Raw genomic sequence first — 23630 nt, 5'->3', positions numbered from 1 at the left:
AATAAGGTCCTTTTAAAAAAAACACAAATTAAAATTTGTAAATTAAGGCTATGACAAACCTATATTCAGGAATAAAACCACCTTACTATCTCTAGAAATCATTTAAAAATCCAAAGGAGGCTAACAAATCCTCAAGTTTAATGAGACATTAAGTTTTAGATGCATCATCAAAATAAATACATGACAAATTGTTATCATCATCACTTGTTAGTATTATTTTTTTTCCCAAATACAAGCATTTTCTACTTATATTTGCACTGGAAGGCTTCTCCTATCTTCTCTTCCTCCATTATTTTTAGTTTCTGTTTAGATAGTACATAAAAGAAAATATTTTTCTTAAATGTGTGTTAGCCCATTAAAAATCTAAACACCACACAGTGGAAATTTGGGGGGGGTTAAACTAATTTCTAGTAGAATGTGTGGTAGACTGAGATTTATTAATTCAAACTATGTGTAGGAGAGGGGGTTTTTTTAATGTAATCATAAGAACAGATGACAAAGGGAACTTTCAGAAGTCTCAAGGGCAACCTATGCCAAAGATTCACCCTGATTTCACTTCTAATGTATCACACCAGACACCACTCAACTTCTTAAATTCTTTAAAAATTGATGTCCAGAAAGAATCCACTAAATTCTATTCTGTCAAATCATTACAATTATTTAAAAGAATATCTTTGAATAAAACACAACTTCACATTTAAATTTTTATACTAACACACAAAAATTTTTAAGCTTTAGTTGTATAATTTTTTTTTTTACTTAGAAAATTATTAAAATAAAAATTAAGTTCAGAACAAAACATACATCATTTCCAAACACAACATACAGGCACAAAAATATCCCACTGTATGTTCAGTTAACAATCTCTTAAATACTTTGTAAACAGGTGTAAAATACATCTACCTTGGAGGACAAAAGACAAATTTAGTGTTAAAGCAACATTTGTTTTCAAATCTTGCATGGAGTCTAAAATTATTTCTAAGTCTAAGATTTTTCCTGGTGCAAAATATCAGCGTTATATTCTCCAACACAAAACACTTGAAGAATATGTTAATTTGAGGTTCATAAAAACTATAAAAAACAAAGACTGTACTACTGTGTTGAAACATTGATTTTTGTGAGTTTTCTATGGCAGAATCCAGAAACCCTGGCAGGAACACATACTTACAGTACACGTTTCCTCAGATAGCTCGTGATAGCAAGGCCATTAAAGTCTTGAAAACTAGGGCTAACAGTCACATGCATTGCACTGAGAAGATTCCCTTACTATCTAGTCTGTTACGGGAATCACTGAACAAAGGTCTCCTCATGTGCAGCTCCTTAGACCAGCGAAACTACCTGTTACCTGTAAAAATTACTTCTATTCTTTTCCCTGAACAGAAGCAAAATAAGCACGTCCATATAAAAAGGCTTCTCCTGGCACAGCAGGAGAACCAGTTAAATGTGTTTAACAAATCAGTTAAAGGTATCTAAACCTTTAGCAGAGACATATCCAACTTTCAGTTTAAGTTAGCAGTGCACGTAAGATCATCTGCTTCATTACAAAGTGCTTCCTGAAAGAATATTTGACAAAATAAATGCAGACATCAAAAGATCAGAAATGTTCTTTAATGTTCTCAAGCAGTGCATTTACAACTATGCTAGTAACAACGCCATGTTCTATCTTCATGTTCATATATACTCATATTCTTCACCAACACAATGAACACCACATATATTCCAAAAACCAATATGAAAATATCCTGCACTTCTGGACTTTATGGCTTGATATAAACACCTGCCTTAAAAAGCCAAGCAACCCAGAAATTTGAAAACAGCGGTATTTAAAGCCTTATGATCCAATTTTACTTTCACCTTTACATATGCATTGTGTGACTATATAATTAAAAATAACTTGTTATCATTGCCTCTATTCATCTTGCACTTCTTCATATGCACAGAACCTCTTCCTCATTCAGCAGAATGAATTTTGTTCACTTAAGGAAGCTAGTTATTCTGGATTTTTTTTGCTCTTCAGTATGTGTCCTCTGTGTCTCATTTACTCTAAATATTCAATACTCTGAAAACGTATTTTTGCTTTCATGTGAGCTTTTTCTATGGTGTCCATTGTTACAAGACTGTACTATGATTTTGCCTGCCATCTCTGCAGATCAAATGTAAGTTTAAAAATGAAAACAACCCTAACTCTGGGTGTTTTTTTGAGGTACATCAAGTCTCAAGTTTTTCATACCTTACTACAGTGCTACTTACACTCAGGGCAAGAGATTTGTCATTTTGTCCGCTACAGCTTTGGGTAAAACTTACTGGTTTAGCAAAACTAAAAGCAAATGAATGCAGCATTTTAAAGATCATTTTCACTAATCTCTTTTCCTACAAGTGAGAATAATGACAATATAACCCCTAAAAATCCAGTTTAACTGTCCAATTTTCTGAAGACTAGAGTTTCCATTGATTTTTAAATATGTATAATGATACCCATATCTATACTAATATACTTAACATGCATGATCATACCCATTTCAGAAAGACTTCACAAGAGTACCTTATTGCTACTAATGAAGGAGCATAGACCACATTGCACACTACATGAGAACATGGTACAAGATAGTGGGTTTAGTTTCAAGAAGATCATCCCTAATTATCAGAAAATGGATCAGAAAAGGTACTTGTACACATAAGTGGATATCATAACTCTACAGTTCAAGTTTTCTGACTCCACTTTCTGGTATGGTGGAATTACACATGGAAATGTGGATGTACCTGCAGCAGCAAATTAAGTTATCCAACAGATGTACAGAAGCGTAAGTCCCCCCCCAAAAAAACAAAACCAAAACCAAACCACCTGAGCATACAAAGAGAAAGAAAAGCACAGGGAATTTGGAAGAAAGAGCACCACTTGTAATGGCCCGAGACACATTCTGAGAATCTCTGTTCTTTCAATTGCACATTTAAAAACATTAACTCCAAAATATTCTCAAGAGAAGTTAGTCTCCTCTATTACCACTGCATCTGCTCTGTGTTTCTTTGTAACATTTTAAAACATCAAATGCCCTTCAAAAATACAGAAGTCAGAAGACTTTTGGGCTTTGTCTAGGTTTATAGGACTTGTTTGCATGACTACATGCTAGTAAAAGAGGAAACATCTGTAGAAAGGAATTTGTGACATTGTCAGATTTGTAGGCAGAGTTGCCAATTTCAGAAGTGTGTTTATAGGAGATGTCAAAAACACCCTTTAACATTTTAATCTACCACATCATACCATGAAAGCACCACAGCAACTCCTGTTAAGTATACATCCAGGGCAGGATGTTAGTGTTTCACCTGTGATCAATTTCATTTTATTTAACATGGCAAGAACAGTACTTATTCTACCCACAACACTTCATCTTCTGATAGGATGAAAACTTTGGAATACCCTAAAACTGTTTAACATGCTGTTACTAACTTCTGCAAGGCAGATATGGAGTATTACATCTAAAGTTCTCCCTGTTTATGGAAACATTTCATATTAACAGCTCAAAGTACTAGAAGTTTGGGAGGGTTACTTTGGTTTTTTAAACAAAATAGTCTTGCTGGTTTTGCTTAAAAACAATAACCTAACATCATTCTGTTATTTGCACTATTTCTTCATGTCTCTGGATGTCCAGAAGAAAAGTCAGAAAGTAACATGTTACTAATAAGAGAGTATCCGAGTTTTTTTCCCCACAATAGACATATAATGTAAGCTCTTTTATAAATATCTGTAAGAAAAAATGGTTAAGTTAGAAAAAAAAACAACCTTTCATTTCTAGAAAATGAAGAATTCACCCTTTTGTTGACAGGATATTCCAATACTTACTACCAATTAAGAGTGTGTATTTTGTTTACATTTTTAATTAGTTTGGCTTCAACAACTGAAGCCCTTTGGTGTAAGAATTTAAGAAGGAAATACTAGGAACTTAAGACACATCCCAGTTTTCTTTCTGTGAAATTAAAGTCAGTGTTCTAAATATCTTGCTCAACAATTACTTTGATTACTATTCAACCCTTTCTATTAGAGCTTTATGGATCTTCTGCCCCATTCTCAAAAATTCTTTTTAAAAAAGAAGTACACATACCCCTTCCAAATTATGTGCAGAATTCAATGATTGTCACACTAATACCCCTATAAAGCTACAAGTAACTTCCTGTTCTTCTGCCAATGAAGAAACTTACCTGTGGCCAAAAAACAGTAACACATACTCCCACTAAATTAACACTAAACCATCTAATTCCTTTCTATGTTTACAACTTTGAATACAGTATCCTTATTTTCTGATATGAGTCACATTTGCTTATCACTAGATGTTTATACTTGCTAACAAGTAAAAAACTTTCACTTGAGTGGAATCAATTTACTAAAGCCATCTACAATGCTTGATGTGACTGCCCTGTCATAAACTTGCAAATCCATTTTAAACCAATATGACTTTCAATCCCATTTTACTCAAGACAAAGAACAAGAAAGTCTTGACTTGGAAATTCACTACTTGACTACTGCTTGGATTCCAGTTTCTTTTTCTATAAAAGTTAATTTTCATTAGCCACCTAAAACATTGCTGCTGTACACCAGTGGTCTCCAAAATAGAGTGCAGACACCCAAAAAGTATGCAAGACTATCCACTGGAGTGCTGAAAAAAACCCATGCGAACTTACATTCATTTTTTATCTAAAAATAAGAAATGAAGCTTTGCTAACATTAAACGTACAGCTTGACACTAGAGCCCTCACTCCATCAGATGGTTGTGTCACATATGGTACGCACAGGAGAGATCCTGGCAGAAGAGTGGGAATACAGAGATGACAGCAGTGCTCACTCACTTTTGGCTTATTGCAGTTTATGTGTGCCTAGTCAAGTGGATTTATGGATTATATTGTTTAGTTTTCACTAAACTACCCCTCACAAAATGGACAAGCCGCTTAAAACAATTCCTACAAAGAAACCACACACTGAAGATAATGCTACTAACGCTAGTACAGGCAAACAAGAAAACAGCAGAGCTGACACTTCTACTCCCTGTACAACCTTTTTTTCAAGAAGAATTTCTTGAAAAGCTAACTACAGAAGACTACCACCTTATGATTATCAGATGAAGAAAACTGCATTAAGTATTCTGTATAAATCATCATGTTGTGATAAAAATCGTGCATCATCAAAATACCAAAATCAAAAATCTCATCAAAACATGAAGTAAGGGGCACATATCCTCCAGTTAGTCATTTTTTCCATAACTGTATACATTGCAATCCCTCCAATACGTTACTATTAGTAAGTCAGACTTACACTTCGCTTTATACTCAGAGAGTAGAAAAGGAAAACAAGTGTTGTTTTCTTTTCTCCTGTTCCCCGTTTCTTGGCACTGAATAATGAGTTATTGAATAGAACCACCTCTGTCATCATGACTGGTTTATCACTCAAATGCTTTAGTTTACCATGTTTAGGTACATGGTGTCCAGAAAGTTTTTAAAGCTGACAGGTTTGACTTCCTCTATAATGACGACAAGATAAAAACATTTGAATAAAGAAAACATTATTAGTAGATTACAACTGTATCTGTCAAACATCTTTAAAATAAATAAAAATCACGCAGAAGTTATTTCCAGTTCATGACCATTACGACCTTGGCTGCTATCTTTTTCAAGAACTTCAGCATCAAACCTGATTTAAGCCTGAAGCTACATGCTGTTCACTGCAATTATCTAATGCAGTATACATAATGATTAGCATGAACACAGATCCATATCTTAAAGCAAAAATTCCAGCTACTTACTTTAACACAGATACTACACAGTAGTCTCAATTATTGCATGTGTGTGTCCTCATTCAGAAAAAAAAAATTAACTTGATAAACAAGCAGCAGAGACTGACTGTCAAAGAAATATGTAACACAAACATCTACTGCAATACCATTTGTACTTAACCTTGTGTTCCCAATCTACCACTGACTTAATTTTGAGTAGTATCTTGGCAAAATATCTCTATGAAGTACAACCTAAATTTGTAAAGCTATTAAGCAAGCAAGATGCTTTTCAGTTTCTTGTAATATTAGTTTCCTTTTAAAGTCTCCTCTAAGCCAGTGAGGAAACCCACCTACTGATGTGATCTGCATTATATCTTATTGCTTAAATTATCTGTTAAAGCGGATCCATAAACACCAGTAAAATATACAAGATTTTCTGTATTCAGTCTCCTATACCCTACTGCCTTTTATCTGTAGTTTTAATTTTCATATGTGGCATTTCATTGGACACAAACAACATACCCTAAACTGAGTAGATGGAAGATTTGCAGTAACAGCCATCTTCCATGGCAGCTTCGTGCTGGTATTCTGTCAAGGATGCAATCCAACAACCTGCCACAAACACAAGTACTCCCTACTAAGACTACAGAATGTGGCCTGAATCCTCTGACAGTAAGCGATTACAAAATCCAGAATAGCGCCACGTATGGTTTTTGACTCAAATCAAACCATGCATACACAAAACCATGCATACACAAAACCATGCATACACAAAATGCCATACAATCTCCAGAAATGTAGCTCTTTATGGCTACTGAAACCATGATCATCCAAGCGCTGTAAAACTCTAAACATGGAATGAGATACTATATAAGCAATATGACTTCAGCACTGCTAAAATGCCACATTGGAGGCACACACTACAACACTTAGACTACATTTCTTATTTATAAATACAAGAATACGTTTAAAAATATAAGAAACAGTAAGATTTTTCCATTAAAATAGATCTAATATAACTAGTTATTTACATTACTAAAACAGAATCAGACATGCATTTTTATTGTAAGCTTTATTAAATCAAATAGCCATTTATCCAACATTCACAATGTTCTGCAAGCCATACCATCAAACCTCCTTCACTATTACAGCTATTACATTTTACACAAAAAACACTGATTAATCTCTGAAATCTGTGTGATGTCACATTCCAAAATCAGTACAAGTTTTTGTATACCACCAGGCTTCCTGTAGTCAGTAATCATTGTTTCTCAGAAACATTAACATGTGCACCTATAAGTTACATTTAAATTTATGCAGCTGCCATTCTTACCTGATCTCTTGCACTTATTCTAGGGAAAAAAAAAAATCACTTTAAATATAAATTGAGAGAATTCTGTACATTTACTTAAGCCAAATGCTAGAACAGACTAGCATAAAACAAGGAAAACTGCCAGCAACATTTCCTGTAGTTTTTGTTGGACTATACTTAAAATAATAAGTTTGTAATTATCATCATCATTCACTCACTTAAATGTAAATATTAGCATATTCACATTAATAATTGAGCAGCTCAACCTTCCTGTTAAAGTATATCAGCAGCAACAGAACTCAAAACAGAGTCAGCTTTTTCACCAAACTCACAACACCACCATAGCAGTCATCAATACACAGATTAACAGTGCATATGAACAGATACCTTTTCAGTCAAGAGATTCATTATTTGATTTGGTTTAAGTGCTTTTAAAATAAATTTTTACATTAAGCACAGAGCATGATTTTCTAAGTTCACCTGCCCCGTATTTTTATTATTTAATATAGATTGAAAAACACTTCAACTAACTGCTTATTGTTTATTCTCCTGTCAAAGTAGTACAAAAGTAATCTAGTACAGCATTACTAAAAAAATTTTAAAAAAAAATCAGTTTTCAGTTTAAGACCAAATTCTCAGCTACCTAGCTAAGAGTGTAGCTCAAAGAAACATTCATGTGAAGTTACTAAAACAATTCACTTTGCATTTATACTGAATGACTGTTAGCAAGATATATGGACTGGTTATGAAGTGAGACAACTCAAAAGACACACACATAACTCATAAAACATTATTTACATATGTAAAACTAAGAACTACTTAGATACTTCCTCATGATATGGTAGAATATCAACCTAGTAAATAAACTACAATCTACCAATTGAGAAAGGAATTAAGAGATCATAATGAAGCAATGATAATTTTGTCTTGGGAGGAGTTAGAGGAGAGCACAGATGCTGATACACTGTCATGAAGCCATGCTGTGCTGCATTTTCTTCCACAGGCTGGTGGAAGGCAGGGTGTCTATTGCTCAGGGGATGAACCAGTGAAATGATCTCAATAGCAATCAGAAATCCCATTGTCTTCTCCAATATAAAAGTAGTATTTTTAGTGGATCACAGCAAAAGATTTAAAAAAAATGCCTATCACTATCTTAAATACAAAAGATAGCCTCCCTTTCAGTGCCAGTATCTGCCTCATGTGTTCTATATCCTGAATACAGTTGTATAAAAAAATAGAAAATATGTCATTCAACATTCAAATCTGATATACACACTGAAGCTGATCTGAACTGAAATTAGATGAAGAATCACATTTTCATTACCATAAATATTTTTGTCTTTATCTACAGGGAAAATCACTGAACACTGAAGTACTGAACTTCATTCTTGGCCTCCAGCCCATCAAACACCTTTTCAAGACAGAATACAAAGAATAAACTATTAACAGCAATGTCTACCCTACCAGTCAACCTTAAACTGTGTATAATGTACCTTGTAATAAAGCGATCAATCTCAAGCCTTAAGGCAATCTGCACCAAAAAAAATCAGAAATTCAGAGTATTTCAAATTGACTTTGCTACATTCTCAAACCAAAACACAATCATCAATCTGGAGAATCCCGACATGCTCAAAATGCTAAACTAAATATTCCGCTGAGCTTGACTACCAAAATGGTGAGTAGATGCCACTCCTCTACAACAGCAGCTGACCACCATGCACAAATGCTTAGTACTTCCCTGGCTGCAACTTCTCAAGATTACATACAGACTTGTTCTTACACTAACAGTGTTTACTATCCAATACATACACAAGTGATCTGGTAACACTTCTGTATCTTCCAAAATCACATTGTCCCAGCACTGCAATCTTCTTCAACCATTAACCGAGTGGTAACGTTTTCATTACCACTGTCCAAGTAGTATGATTCTCTTATGTCTAAGGTAGGCTCTCATGATCTCAAAATTGAAAAATATATTTTTAGATAGCAATGCAAAGTGCATTTACCACATGACTGTTAGTACCAAACCATGAAAGATATTCTCATGTACAGAATGCAATACTTCGCATTCATTTCACACTGGCCATAACCTTTTAAAATAAAACACCTTTTTCCACAGTATACAAATAGGTATCTTGCACATGCACTGGCCACCCTGTAAGAAAATATTTGACTGCCAGTTTTAAGAGTGGAAGTGTTAGCTAGACTTCAGCTCAAAGAATAGAAGTACGAAAGTTAAGAAAAATAAAACACCGTTAACAATACTGAGCATCTGCTTTCTCTGAAACATTAATACAGCAGTTTCAGAAGTAGGATAATCCACAGCTGAACAGATCTTTGTCTCTTTCAAAAATGACGTCAAATGAAAAACTAAAATTTAACAATGGATACCCCTTGTTGCTGTAGACAGGTACTATAGTAACAATCTGTTCTTGGTAAAACAGCAGCATTGCAGACACAAGCTCTACTAAGGCAGGTTGAGCAGCAGGAGCCATGCCGTTCTTTTGTTCCACCTGTCAGATGGGTAAATATAAAAGTCCTCATTCACTTGTAAAGACTCTCAGACAATAAAAGTTTTCATGCTCTTCAACACATAACAATACTTAACCTCTTTCACATGCACACAGATTCCTTATTGCAAAAGGGAACTGACCCATACTGTAAATACCTGTCAAAGAAATAAAGCATTTTAAAAGTTTTCACCAATAAGGTTTTTAAATAGAAGAAATCCTACATTAAAAAACTTCTCACCTTTACTGCTCAATACTCAAATTGAGCCAGCATTTACTGATTTTCCCCCCCCTCAGTCCCTCCCAGTAGGAAAGAACACTGAATTCAGGTACAGTTATATTATGGGCATAGCACATGAAATATATCTACAGCTTGTCTTCTTATCATGAGGAGAAAGATTGATAGTAAAAAAGATGAATACAAAAATCAATTAAAAAAACCCTAAACTTTTTCTATTCATTCCAAGTCAGTGTAATTTCAGGTAAGAATTCAGCTACAGTTTTATTTGTAGTACTGAACTTATAATGATGTATCAGGTTTTCTTATCTTTCATACTTGGATATTAAGAAAATACACTTTTACTAGAATTTTATTAGGATTAAAGGTATTTTAAATTCCATCTGTAGATTACTCACTCAGTTGACTAGAAATTTCTGCATACTGACTAAATGATCGCGAACTTCATGAGGAGAGATGCCCACAGTTACTGAATGACATGAAGATTATGCAGAAAAGAGACAGCAATTTTCATAAAAACCTCTATTGGTATATAAAACTTAAATGAAAACTAAACAATGATGTGACTATAATAAGCCACTTAAACTAATTTAAGAACTATTTTTAATAAGTTTTAGATCCATGCCCCTGAATAATTAAAAATCTTTCAAAAAAGCCCAGAAATACATAAAATGTTTCCTGTTTAAGAAAGATTCCTGACATTTTTTCCTGGCAAACACCTACATGCTATTGCACATTCACAGGCATGTTCAGAAAAAGCATATTATAAAGTTACAGATTATAACCCTTTTTTATGAGCAGATTCTCTCCAAAGGAATACAGTTGTGAAATGTTAATGTTTTTTCACGCAAGTCAAAAGCACTTTTTATTAAATACAAAGAATGAATACTCTCAGTTCAAAAGTCCTGTGTATAAAAACCACACATCTATCATATTTCATGTCTATTTTTCCCTTGTTCTTTCACAGAGCAGTGCAGTAAAAGACCCCCCAATTTTTTTTCACTCAAGCATGTCTTCCATCTTCATGGCATTCAAGACACAGAATAGCAAGACTCTTACCACAGAAATTAATCATAATAAAAAAAAATTTGAGTCACAAGGTCATTAGAAAAGAAAGAAAAGGGATATTGTAAGTAGACTCGTAGTAGACAAATACTGGCTGGACATAAGGTAATACCAAGAAAACATACAATTTCAAAATGCTACTCCATCCACCAAGGGCACTTACAAGGTCAGAGGAAGCACTAAGATGCTCTGTTAAAAAGGGTCAGAAGGTAAGATAATCTGTCACACAGTAACATTTTCTTTACTTGCTTTCAGGAAGCTATTTTAGGAAAACAACCTCATTTTTTTCCAAAACAAGTCATGCATATGTTAATGCCTCTCCCTCCTCCCCATGCCACCCCCAAATAAACTGGGATTTAACAAGTACTACAGGTATTTTATCCCTTAACCTTCAGGTTATTTCACACTAAGCATGAGTCTGTAGCATAACCTATGGAATTAATGGTTCTTACTTGTGGAAAATGAAGTTTTGTTTATAGAAAATAATGGCTCTGTTTACAAGATTGGGAAAGAAAGGGAGTACTATTCCTTTTTCACCAGTTGATTCTGAAACCATTTTTTAGTCATCACTTTCTATTAATACACATGTATGCATGAGAACAAGTGAAACAGCTATTTAATACAATTAAATGCAAAATAAGCAGTCCACACTCACATATAAAGCTATCAGCCAAATTACAATAAGCTTTGCGTGAATAAACAAAAACAGCTGCGGAAAAGACTACTTCATCATGATCAAGAAAGCCTGCAAATGTGGATTTTTAGAAGCTTAGAAGCCAGCAAGCTCTAGACAATGGGAACTGCTAGTTGTCCTAGTTTCACCTGGGATAGAGTTAATTTTCTTTCTGGTACCTGGTATAGTGTTATGTTTTGGATTTAGTGTGAGAAGAATGTTGATAATACAAGGATGTTTTCAGCTGTTGCTAAGTCAAGGATTTTTCAGCTTCTCATGCCCAACCAGCAAGAAGGCTGGAGGGGCACAAGAAGTTGGGAGGGGACACAGCCAGGACAGCTGACCCAAACTGGCCAAAGGTATGTTCCATACCATGTGACATCATGCCTAGTATAGAAACTGGGAGGAGCTGGCCTAGGGGGATCACTGCTCAGGAACTAACTCGGCATCAGTTGGCGAGTGGTAAGCAATTGCACTGTGCATCACTTGTTGAGTATATTCTAATCCTTTTATTATTATTTTAATTTTATTGTTATTGTTATAATTTTCTTTCTTTCTGTTCTACTAAACTGTTCTTATCTCAACCCATGGGTTTTACTCCCCACCCCCAATTCTCTCCCCCATCCCACTGGGTGAGAGTGAAGTGAGTGAGCAGCTGCATCATGCTTAGTTGCTGGCTGGGGTTAAACCACAACACTACTACAGCAACTACTTATCAGAGAAACCTCCTATCTGCTCACAATTACTATACTTCAATTTTTTTCCAGCAAAACCAGCTATTTTTAGACCTCCTGCAACGGACTCTTCTGCCACTTGCACAATGAAGATACATTTCCTTCAATTTACTCTCTCTCTGACAGAAGTAAAACCACTGCCCATAAAGCAACACTATCTATATGGATAGATCTGGCATAAGATTTTTAGTATTTCCTGTTCTATGTAGGAGGTCAGCTGCTTTCTGAATTTATCACTTGGTCCATCAACTTTCTACCTCTATGTTTTCCAACTGTTCATGTGACAAAATTTCCTAAATCTGCACTTGACAGTAAACACCTAAGCCAGAAAAAAAAATTAGTGAAGTAAAACAAACTGCATCCAATTACATGAGGACAGAAATTATATAATTCTTCAACTTCCTTCCTAAAAGAATCTTAGGCTGCATAACTTCCTGGGCTCAAGGACCCAGCATTTTTTTTTAACTTCTAAGAAGATGGCAGCATATTACTTTCTTCATGATGAGTCTTTACCACAAAACCCATTAAAATGAGTCTCAAGTGGGGTACCTAACAAAGTCAGACAAGACTCAGAAAAGAACTTGCAGGGTTCTACACCTGCTAGGGAAGGCTTTCACTCGAATAGAAGTAGGTTACTTCAGAAACAGAGGAGGTCTATAACAAGCTTCTTCAAAAATACTGCAGGTGGATAGTACCTCATCAGGTTTATCTTCTTGTTTTCATCCCAAAGGTCTCCTCACCTTCATGCAAAGAGTCAGAGAGATCATCCTCCTTTACAGTACTTCAATAAGGCAACAGAGAAAGCAATAAAGTTGCAACCAACAAACTGGGTTACAAAGGCTGAATGATATCTGAAGTAAAGTAGATTAACTTTGACTTGCCTACATTCTTACATTAAACACAGTCCCCCAATCTTATTCAGTAAACAAAAAGGTAAACAAAATTCCATTTGCCAAGACATTTTTCCCAAGAAACATTCCCATAAGGGTTCCTACCTCTGAGAAGCATTGTCTCTTTTCTGCAGACTGATCTAGTAATTACAGTTTTATTCTTACTTCCACTACACAGCTCCTTTGCAATTTTAGATTGTTATACCTTGTTTTTCACAGCTGGGTGCTGTCCCTAACTTGTGGGTTGCCTCTCATTAGTTAAGCAATTAAGATCTGTTTTGCACTTATCAGCTATTTCACAATGCTAGTCTAGTGTATGCTGACAATTTACAACTACTTACAAAAAAACAGACATTATACCCTGATGACTTTCTCCACTTAGCAAGCATGTACAACTCAACATTTTGACTAGACATTCTGCAACTTAATTTTCCACCTATGAACAGGAACAGACAATGTCATGTCTTGCGAAGAGTTATCTCTGAAGATTCCTGGTTACAGAGCATTCATACTACAGCATCAAAAAATAGTTCTGTATTAACTGAAAGTATTAGAAAGTATGTTTCCCTAGAGAGGGTCTTTAAAGAAGAGTACACAATTTTGAAAGCTACCTAACTAGAGAAACGCTATCCAGTCTGTGCACCAATGAACATATGATCCTGAATTTTTGGAAGTGAAAGTAGTATTTTAAAAGTATTGAAATTAATCATAACACTCACATTCAAGGCAACAAAATGAAGCAGTATGGGCATGTTCATTTTGTATTCCCTGACTTTCAGAGATGACTTTTCAGCTTCAATAGTATTTTATTGTAGTTTAAGCATAACTTCAAAATCACGGTTACAAAATTCAAGTTGCCTTTGATAGAAAAACAAACACGAGTGTGCACGTAGAAAACCACTATTAGTAATCCATTTTATACAATAAACTTCTAGATTAGTAGAAAATGGAAAAAGTAACTAACTACATGACCTATCAAAAAACTATTCTATGGATTAAAGGAACATTTTCAAGAAAAACATATTGTAAGATTTTTTCCTAGGGTATAACTGATTTAGGGAAGATTTGTACTCACTTTCCTACTTTAAGAAGCTTCACATCTTGCTAACTGACTATACACAATTTTGTGAAAGGCACAAAAATATGTGAGAAGTTTTAGGTATTGCACACCTATAAAACCAAAAGGTGATAACTGGATCATTGAGGGGACCATCATATAAGTAGCTGTAGGTGTAAAAGCACCAAGGGGTGTGAAATGAGAAATTCGAATCTTAAACTGCATTTAAAGTTAAACTTTTTATAAAATTATTTAAGAGGCTTAAAACTAGTAAGCAGCAATATATACTGTATCAGTGGAAGTGAAGTAAAGTAAAACTGAGACTGAAGCTATTTAAATATCATAGCAACTTTAAATGAAAATATGTGATTAGTAGATTAGCAGTTTGGTCATTTATAATGTTTATTCAAAGAGAACGCACTGGGAATAGTTTAAAACTCCTTAGTTTAAGGTATACCCATAGGCTCACAAATGCTATGATATTTAAGACATTAAATAGTCTTAGGATTTCATAGACACACTTTAAAGAGTAGATCAAAAAAGTCTTACAATACTAGAAAAACGTATACATTAATTCACTGATTCATGGAGCTTTTTTCTGCTTTAAGTAACGAGGGACACTTTATTAAATAGATATATGCCCCTAAATCAGAAAACTTGCATCAAAAATTGATCCTGGATTACATCACAGTAAAATGCATGACACTGCTTTTTACCTCCAGATCCTAGCTGCTTGTAGAATCTGTATTCCAAATGTAGCTGTGGTGCTCTCGACTTCAGTGGCTCCTGATTTAAAAACAAAAAAAAACATTTAAAACAAAGCCTCTCTGCCAAAGCCTAAAAACTAATACATTAACCTACTACCAGCCAAACTAACCCTACTGCGCCAAGCCACATGGAAAGTTTGAGTATTTCTTCCAAAGTGACTGGTAATTAAGAAACTAAGAAACATAAACCTCAGTCAGGTGAGACCAGAGCACATAGGGACATTTACATCTTGTATTGCTGCACAGGACTGGGGTCCAACATGCAAACCCAATCACAGACCCACAATGGAATAGCTAAAAAATAATCTGTCTCTCCAAAATATGTGGGTGATGTGTCTTGCAGCTCTCAAAAGGTGGCACTGATATGCAGCTTAACAGATCAAAAAGACTCTCCACACACCTACTACACATGATAGAAGTATCTTTATAAAAAAAAAAGTTTTCTCTTAGGATCATGACAAAAAAATACCAAATCCTTCCACCAAATAGTAACAGCTTAGCAAAAATTAAGTAGCACCATTCAAAAAAAAAAAAGGCACCAGAATAAGGTTGTAGGTTAAAATCTTTCTTTTCCCAACATAATTTACATAAGTTAATGAAATCTTAGTTCTGTGTTCTACATACTAACGTGGCAAGATCTCCTAGAATAAAGTGACATGAGATCAAGCACAGGAACACACAAGCAGCCTAAACGAAAGCCCTAACTAACCGAGCATCCCTTTGCAAAGTAAACGTACTTTATCCTAAGATTCTTAAAATAATTTCCTAGAACGTCTTTTAGAAGATATGCCTTGTTTCTTGCAATATGTAACATCTTCCAATGCATCAGTGATAATATGGACATTAACTGTGGATTATTCCCACACAGACTGCTCCTACTAGAATCGCAGCATGTAATTAGTAAGATTGTTAATATACTTATCAGCAATAACTGATACTGCTGGATGTCAATTTCCAGGAAAAGTGTGGGCAAGCTGCTCATCTCTTTTCTCACACCATCTTCTCCAGAAGCTGTTTATTGACCTGTGTTGTTTCCCAGTGGCACATGCAGGCCATAGAAACCATAAGGTAATGTGCAATCATGAGAAACTTAGTCCTCTCCCTCAACCCATCTCCCTCCAACACCTGGATTGCTGCTACTGGTACAGCCAAAGTCTCTGTCAGGGTACATTTATGCATTTGATTTTGCCAGGATGCCAAAGGTTGAGGCCCAAAAGTAAAGAGGGGCCAATCTAACAGTTTTTACAAAAACCAAATAGAATTTAATACATGCTTTTTATGCTCCAGAGCATTCACCCTAGCTGAACACTGAAATTCTTTGCCAAAAAGTACACAAGAGCTTTCTAAAACAAAAACGTGTTGATCCTTCATAAACTGAATTACTAAGGAGGACTAAGAGGGCCACCAAAAGGTCCTACCTACAGTTTATGAGGACAACACATGAAATTTATTGTCAAGTATTAAAGACAGATATCCCACAGCAAAACACTTTACTGTAAGCATGGGCCTAAGCAAGTCAGTGTAACTACCAACCTTTAGTACTCACCTTTCAGAGGTATAAGTAAAAGAGCTATGAAGCATGTTACTGGTTTTAACCTTTCCAAAAGCACACAGATTTATCTACGAGTTTGCCTGCAGTATTGTTACACAAGTCCGTTGGTAACAAAATATACCACACTATACATAGTCTCTAATTAAGGCTTGTAATTCTGCCTGCTAAGAGAAAAATACCTTACTCCATAAACTTTGCATATCCACTGAATATACTAAGAAAAGACACAAGCTTACAGGCAGTTTGATTTTATTCAATTATATAGTTTTGCCTTAACTGATAGTACATTAGCAACTCAATCACCACTCAATGTTATAAGATGCTCCCATAATAAGCATGAAAAATAGCTTGTATGTATTAAATTTACATAAATAGACACAAAAAAAATTGTCCTAGGGAAAAGATACAGCTTCCAATTTTTGACACACACATCTACACTTTTTCAAATGAATGCTTCTTGTTCTGGTCATCAGCAGGAAACGGTTCTGATAAACCTCCAGAAGGCAAATGTTCTCAGTCAAACAAGTCTACTTGACAACTGCACACCAGCCAAAGACTTAAGTTAAACTCTGTCTAGCAGAGAGACAATTAAATACTTTTACTCCAGTGATGGTGAAAAAAAATGTGGTAGTATGTACTTGTAGTCCATTTATTGGCTGACAGTATTCTGGATTGCCTTATTTTTGTAATTAGGCTTAGATATCTTCCTAACTGTTCAGTAACTCCAAACATACTAAGGAAATACAATCTTTTTCTTCAACAAAGCTTGTGAGAGGCCAATCACAATAAGCTCTTCACATAAAAGTTCTTTTGATCCTACACATCCCACTTAGCAGTATGCAGTGAACTACTGATAAATGAGAGAAGATACATAGATAAAGATAAATCAAGACAAAGGTATGTTAAATGTAATCTTCCACCATAACATATGAGTGAAGAATATACCACTGTAACTACATTTTTAAGAATAAGTCTAAAAAGCATATTCAAGAATAAAAAAAGAAATGGCAAATCATTGTTCTTCCTATTTTCATTAGCATTTCAGTACATTTCAGCATCTAAAAATAAGCTTGGAAACACATAACTGTTCAAACATCATGTTAATCCCAGAGGACTTTGAAGCCATCTCTGCTTATGAAAAGAAATTAGTGTATTTTGTTTACTTGAATAAGCTCAGGTCCTCACTAAACCATCCTGAAAAAACACTTCCAGGATTTCTGCAATGTTCTCTAAACAACCTTCACTACACTGCTTTTCCATTCAAGTCTAATTATTTCAGAACTTCTATATTAAAACCTAGATAGCTTCTTTTCCCTGCAAAAGAGCATTTTGCTTTCTTAATGGGGGTCTCTATGTCTTGCTGCCATCAAAGAACTAATGTGCAGTTTACTAAGCACCAGTTCCCTAAGCAGCAGAAACAGTTCCTTAGTTCATCAGAGAGGTTCTTTTGAACCAAGTTTTTTTCCCTCCTTTTTTATTTTGTGGGATGCTTATACATTCAAACAAAAGAATAAAGACACCTGAAATGTGAAACTCTTTCAAGTTCCTAATGGCGGGATTTTTGCTATTGTTTTTGTGCCGAAAACATGGAATAAACTACTCTACAATTTTGAAGATATGACACTTCCCTTCTAAAGAGCTTTGAGAAAACAGACAGTTTACTTAATCTAATCATAACGTTAGAAATTTTCAAGAACTCTGATGTTAACCCAAAGCACAACGTACACATTCAGCTATTACCTACCTGCTTTTCATGTTTTCAGTAACCCAGTGAGAACTCTTACTCAGTATATCTTCTGTCTCTGCTTCATTTTCTTAAGCAAGAGCAAAAAAAAGCTATTTTCGGAAAAAAATTCTTAAGAGGTAAGGCTCTTGTTAGAGGAAAAGATCAGTCTATTAAAAAGAGCAGCACTTGCTTTGAATTTACTACAGTGTGCTAGGGAGGTTCTGAAATCGTATCATTCTAGACTGCTGGTTTGGGTTTGTATGGTGGGGTTTTGGTAGTGGGGGAGGGGCTGCAGGGGTGGCTCCTGTGAGAAGCTGCTAGAAGCTTCCCCGGCTCCAAGTCAGACCTGCCTCTGGCCAAGGCTGAGCCCATCAGCAATGGTGGTAGTGCCTCTGGGAGAACAGGTTTAAGAAGGGGAAAAAACCTGCAGTGGGGGAGGAGATTGAAATGTGTGAGAAACCCCTGTGCCGATACCGAGGTCAGTGAAAAAGGAGGGGGAGGAGGTGCGCCAGAAGAGGGGATGCCCCTGCAGCCCATGGCGAGACGGCAGGCTGTCCCCCCCCAGCCCGTGGGGGGAGCGGGGGACCAGATGCCCACCTGCAGCCCGGGGAGGAGCCCATGTCAGAGCAGGTGGATGCCCCATGGTCGTGACTCCATGGGAAATCCCATGCTGGAACAGCCCATGGGAAGGCCTGCAGCCCATGGGAAGGACTCAGGTTGGGAAAGTTCATGGAAGACTGTCTCCCGTTAGAGGGACCCCACACTGGAGCAGGGGACGAGTGCAGAGTCCTCCCCCTGAGGAGGAAGGAGCTGCAGAGACAACATGTGATGAACTGACCCCAACCCCCATTTTCCATCCCCCTGCACCACTGCAGGAGGGAGGAGGTAGAGAAAATCATGAGTGGAGTTGAGCCAGGAAGGACAGAGGAGTGGGGGGAAGGTGTTATAAGATTTGGTTTTATTTCCCATTATCCTGTTTTGATGTGATTGGCAACAACTTAAAATGATGGGTTTTTTCCCCAAGTCGAGCCTGGATTTTTGCGTGTGACCATAATCCATGTGTGATCGCTCCCTGTCCTTGTCTTGCCCCACAAGCTTTTATTTATATTTTCTCCTCCCTGTCCCACCAGGGGGGAGGCATGAGCGAGCAGCTCCATGGTGCTTTGTTGCCGACTGGGCTTAAACCACAACAACTGCAACAATTCTTTAAAAACAAAAAAGGAAGAAAAAATATTCCAGCCTTGGAACCAACTGCAATCTTCTTTCCACACACAGCCCACTTACTGTTTTAAGGATTAAAATCTTAACAGTTGAATGATCAATAAATTAAAGATTACAGATTAAAAGCAGCAGTGACTACCTCATAACTTGCTTTCACACAAAGACAGAAGGAAAAACTGATTTATTTCCAGAAGCAGCTCAAGCAGAAATTCCTTTAGTTGGTATTTGATTAGTGGTTAGGCATCCTGCAGAGGAGATAAGTTTGGGCGATGGAGAAATTTGTCAAAGGGAAAGGGAGGAACACTAAAGGAGAGAGAAGAGCTGAATGGGGAATATGAGGTTTAAGGGAAGTAGAGGGTCATGTAATAGAAGAAGTTAATCTAACAATAAATTAAGAGGTGAGCAAGAAAGGTACAGTTCATGTATACCAAATGGCTATTGCTGAACTACCTGATCACAAAATACCAATTTGTATACTAACAGACCAGCAGAAACATACAAACACCAGTAGACAGTGCACAACTGATAAAAGCCTATTAAAAGTCTCCTTTCAGTTCTTAAAAAAGTCTGTTCTAACCTTTCAAACTTGAGTATCTGCCCAACCAGAACAGGCTATAATGAAAGAAGCCAGATTAAGAGTAAGATCCTGGAAGTGTAGCCATTTTACCAGAATAAATATGCATTTACATATAAACTTTACACATTAAAACGCATACATTGTATGACCCTCAGGACTAACATATAAAAACTGTTTAAGTTGTTTCCTTACACAAGTCCTGAAGTTGCCATAAGCACCATAAACATACTTGTATAACGTTGTCCATGAGGGAAATATTAATTCAACACAATGAAAAGTTTAAGGCAAAACAGTAGTTATAAAATCAATTTACTTTAAACATCAGCACTCCTGCAAGCTGCTGTATAAATGCAGCCATTATAACTCATGCTCTTGAGAGAAACCCACACAATTCTCCTGCACTGGAGTATATGGTTACCAGTTATACACAAAACATCTGGCACACATGTCTTGCTGCTCACAAGAAAACAGTACATCAACAATGGAATGCCAGCATGAGGAATACAAATACAATTTTAAGATATTGCAGGAAATATATTACCACAACCGTAACTGGCAAGGGTAACTGCTCAAACTAGAATACATACATAATTCAAGTAACTCCATTCAGGAGGGCTAAACTTGAACTACAGCAGGCTCAAAACAGACAGGAAATTAAGAGTGCCTCATTTAGGATAACAAAACAAAGACTGACCATAGGCCTAATCACTGCTCTCAAAGTACAAAGGGAGTAACTGCTAGAGATAGGGAAAAATTGTTAGGCTTACATTTTAAAAGGGGAAGGATGGTATACCCCACAAGCAAGTACAACCTACCTAACTGTTAGAATAAAGTCCTGGCACTGTCTCAAATAGGAGAAGAAAACCAGCAAAAAAACAAAATTCAACTAAATCCTAGAACTTGATGTAGCTGCTTTTAACAAATTGAACCTTGGGACCCAAATCCCTTCAAATTTGGAAACAAATTCAGAAGAACTGAAAGATATAAAAAAAAATGAGAACGATATTAAAAGAACCCACTAGTTCTACCGGCTAATAAATGTATTTTTACCTTACAACGATGATGCAAGCTCCTGTGTTGGTTTTCACTATTATTCCTTCTATCTGTTGTTTATTGCAAAGACACTATAGCTTTTCAGACCACTAATGTAAGAGGACAACTTGAAAAGTTAACTACATATTCAGAATTCTTTAAGCACTAGTAGTAAATTAGAGACATACTTTACTACACTGGTTCTTTAGTGACTTCAGAGTAAGTTATTTAATAATGATACTTCAAGCTTTTTGCACAGCTGTAAATGAACAGCTGTAAGACTGAGTAATTTGTAAACAAAGTAAGAGTTGCCACTGAATAGTATCTTTGAAAGTTGAAATGGGTTGAAATAGTAGCTGAGTTTATTAGTAGTTACATATATAATAAAAATGTTTTTACCAAAACCCACTGATCAGATTAAAAAGTTCTCTTGCTCCACATCAAGTAATTAGTGTTTACAAAAAAAAAAAAAAAAAACACTGTCTTGCAAACTATTTCTGAATGTACTTTATAGTAAACAGTCTTTAACTAGAGGAATTGTCAGACCATTTAAGTTTTACCAGACATACAAAGTAAGTTCAAGATACTTTAAATGAAAATTAATTTAAATATGGTATAACGCACACACAATAACCCTCAAAACTGTATCCAATATTACTCTTTCAAACCATAACTTGGATGTTTTTAAATCTGTAACTACTCATGAAGTAAACAGTTTTCTAAGCAAGGTAAATGTTACAAATATTTTTCAGAAGTTTAGTATATACATTTATAATGCTTTTTAGATTGCCCATCTAAAGCCATGTATTTCTGTTTCCATAGTTTACCTTCCACTTTATGGAACCAGAAATTCACCATACTGTGCTATGAAAAATGTTCTCTCCTACTGCAACAATAAGAAATTAATGTGAATCCTAAAATTCCTTCAATGACAAAAAAGTAAAAAAATGAATTTCATCTTGAAATACTTTGGTTACATAAACAGTCATTTACCAAGAAGTTAAAAGTATTCAGAAGCAAAACATGAAGTAAACTGAGTAGTTCTGATAAAAGATTCAGAAAAAGCAGAACAATGACGTATTAAAAAATACCCAAATTTACTGCGTTTGTAAGTGAAGGAAACATTTTACACATCATTACAAATAAAACATGTCTAGCAAAACAGATGTGCAAATACCAGTGATTACAGATTAAAAACAGTTTGGGTCAGGAATAAGGGTGTTAAAATACAGGCAGTCTGCAGACTCACATTAAATATGGTGTTCCTCTACTTACTGCACAAAAAAGGAATCTACTAGAAGACTGCTAAGCGTATCCTTGAAGAAGCAGTCAATCATCAACTTTACAAACATAGATTTAGCTCTCAAAACAGTGACAACAATTAACACTGGTTTCATTCAATATAGCCAAAGTATATCATTACATCTATGACTAACTGCTTTCATCTAGTCAGTTGAACACATACAAGACTACTAAGGATTTCAACTATGAAAATCAAACGATTATATATGAAAGGAAAATTCTGATTAGTTTCTTATCCCAAATCCTTAAAAAAAAATTAACTTACCAGCTTAATTGCCACATACTCATTTGTGTATAAATTTTTTCCTTGAAAAAAGAACAAAAACAAGAGTGTGAGACATTCGCTTTCCTGTTCAATTATAATGCCATTTAAACCTCAAAAAAGTCTTTGAAACACTTCTGATCTAAGATGGTAGGTATTCTGGTAGTGACTTAAAAAATGTGGCTTCATTATTCTGGTACCATACCTCAAAGAGAACTTCAATCGTGAATAGTGTAAGAAGTGGCGGTTTCTCTGAGAGAAAGTTTCAGCTATTTCACTGAGTTTGCAAAATTTTTATACACTAGAAAAGCTTGAAAATTGGTAAATTACTCTAAGTGGAATGTGATATCCTACACTTTCATATTTATTGCTGATAACTATTTAAAATTTATTTTTAAATTATCAAATGGTTTTGGAACACCAGACACTAATTACAGTTAGAATTAACTAGGGCTATTTTTTCCTCAATTCCATAATTTACTAAGCTTAAAGTCAGGACAAACAGGGCGAGAATATTACTGAGTTAAATGCTTACACCATTTGGAAAATGCATATGCTGCTTTAAAAGTGATTCTGGAACTGGTTAAGAGTATTTCAACAAGCATTACCTCAAACTGTATGCAATGACTACAATATTAAACAAGCTTTACAGTTGTAAAATTAAAAAGTAGCAGATAAAGGAAAAAACTAGTTGTCACTTCTGATACTTTTAGTTTCTCTACAGTCATCAAATGAGCTTAGTGTGTATTATTTTTAATGACAGTCCTACTTTTTTCTCTGCAGTATTACTCAGGTCTGAATTTCCCATGTTTAGGTCAGTTTTGTTAATGAAATCAAAGAGGGAAAAGACATGGACCAAGACAAAATAGTTCCCTGTGAAGACAGTTACATTTATAGTCAAAGACTATGATCTCAGCTCTAATTCTTCTTTTTAAAAATAGAGTACTCTTGCA

General features: G+C 35.4%; 1 protein-coding gene and 1 long non-coding RNA gene across 7 annotated transcripts in view; both read right to left on the bottom strand.

Annotated features, from left to right (window-relative positions):
* The window catches only part of LOC138683670 (uncharacterized), a 497441-nt gene that overhangs the window by 381023 nt on the left and 92788 nt on the right, over positions 1–23630 (bottom strand). The gene's annotated exons all lie outside the window — the stretch shown is intronic.
* Positions 1–23630, bottom strand: part of CSNK1G3 (casein kinase 1 gamma 3) — an 86688-nt gene that overhangs the window by 34933 nt on the left and 28125 nt on the right. For all 6 annotated transcript variants that reach the window (XM_069777189.1, XM_069777193.1, XM_069777192.1 and 3 more), the window contains exons 3-4: positions 22681–22721; positions 14955–15024 (exon numbers count right to left, since the gene is read on the bottom strand). In XM_069777189.1, coding sequence (XP_069633290.1) covers positions 14955–15024; positions 22681–22721 — 111 coding nt within the window. The remainder of the gene's footprint in view (positions 1–14954; positions 15025–22680; positions 22722–23630) is intronic.

Source organism: Haliaeetus albicilla, chromosome Z (assembly GCF_947461875.1).
Source record: "Haliaeetus albicilla chromosome Z, bHalAlb1.1, whole genome shotgun sequence".
In the NCBI taxonomy this organism is placed as follows: domain Eukaryota; kingdom Metazoa; phylum Chordata; class Aves; order Accipitriformes; family Accipitridae; genus Haliaeetus; species Haliaeetus albicilla.
The sequence above is the reverse complement of the archived record's forward strand: the minus strand, read 5'-3'. Positions and strand labels throughout refer to the sequence as shown.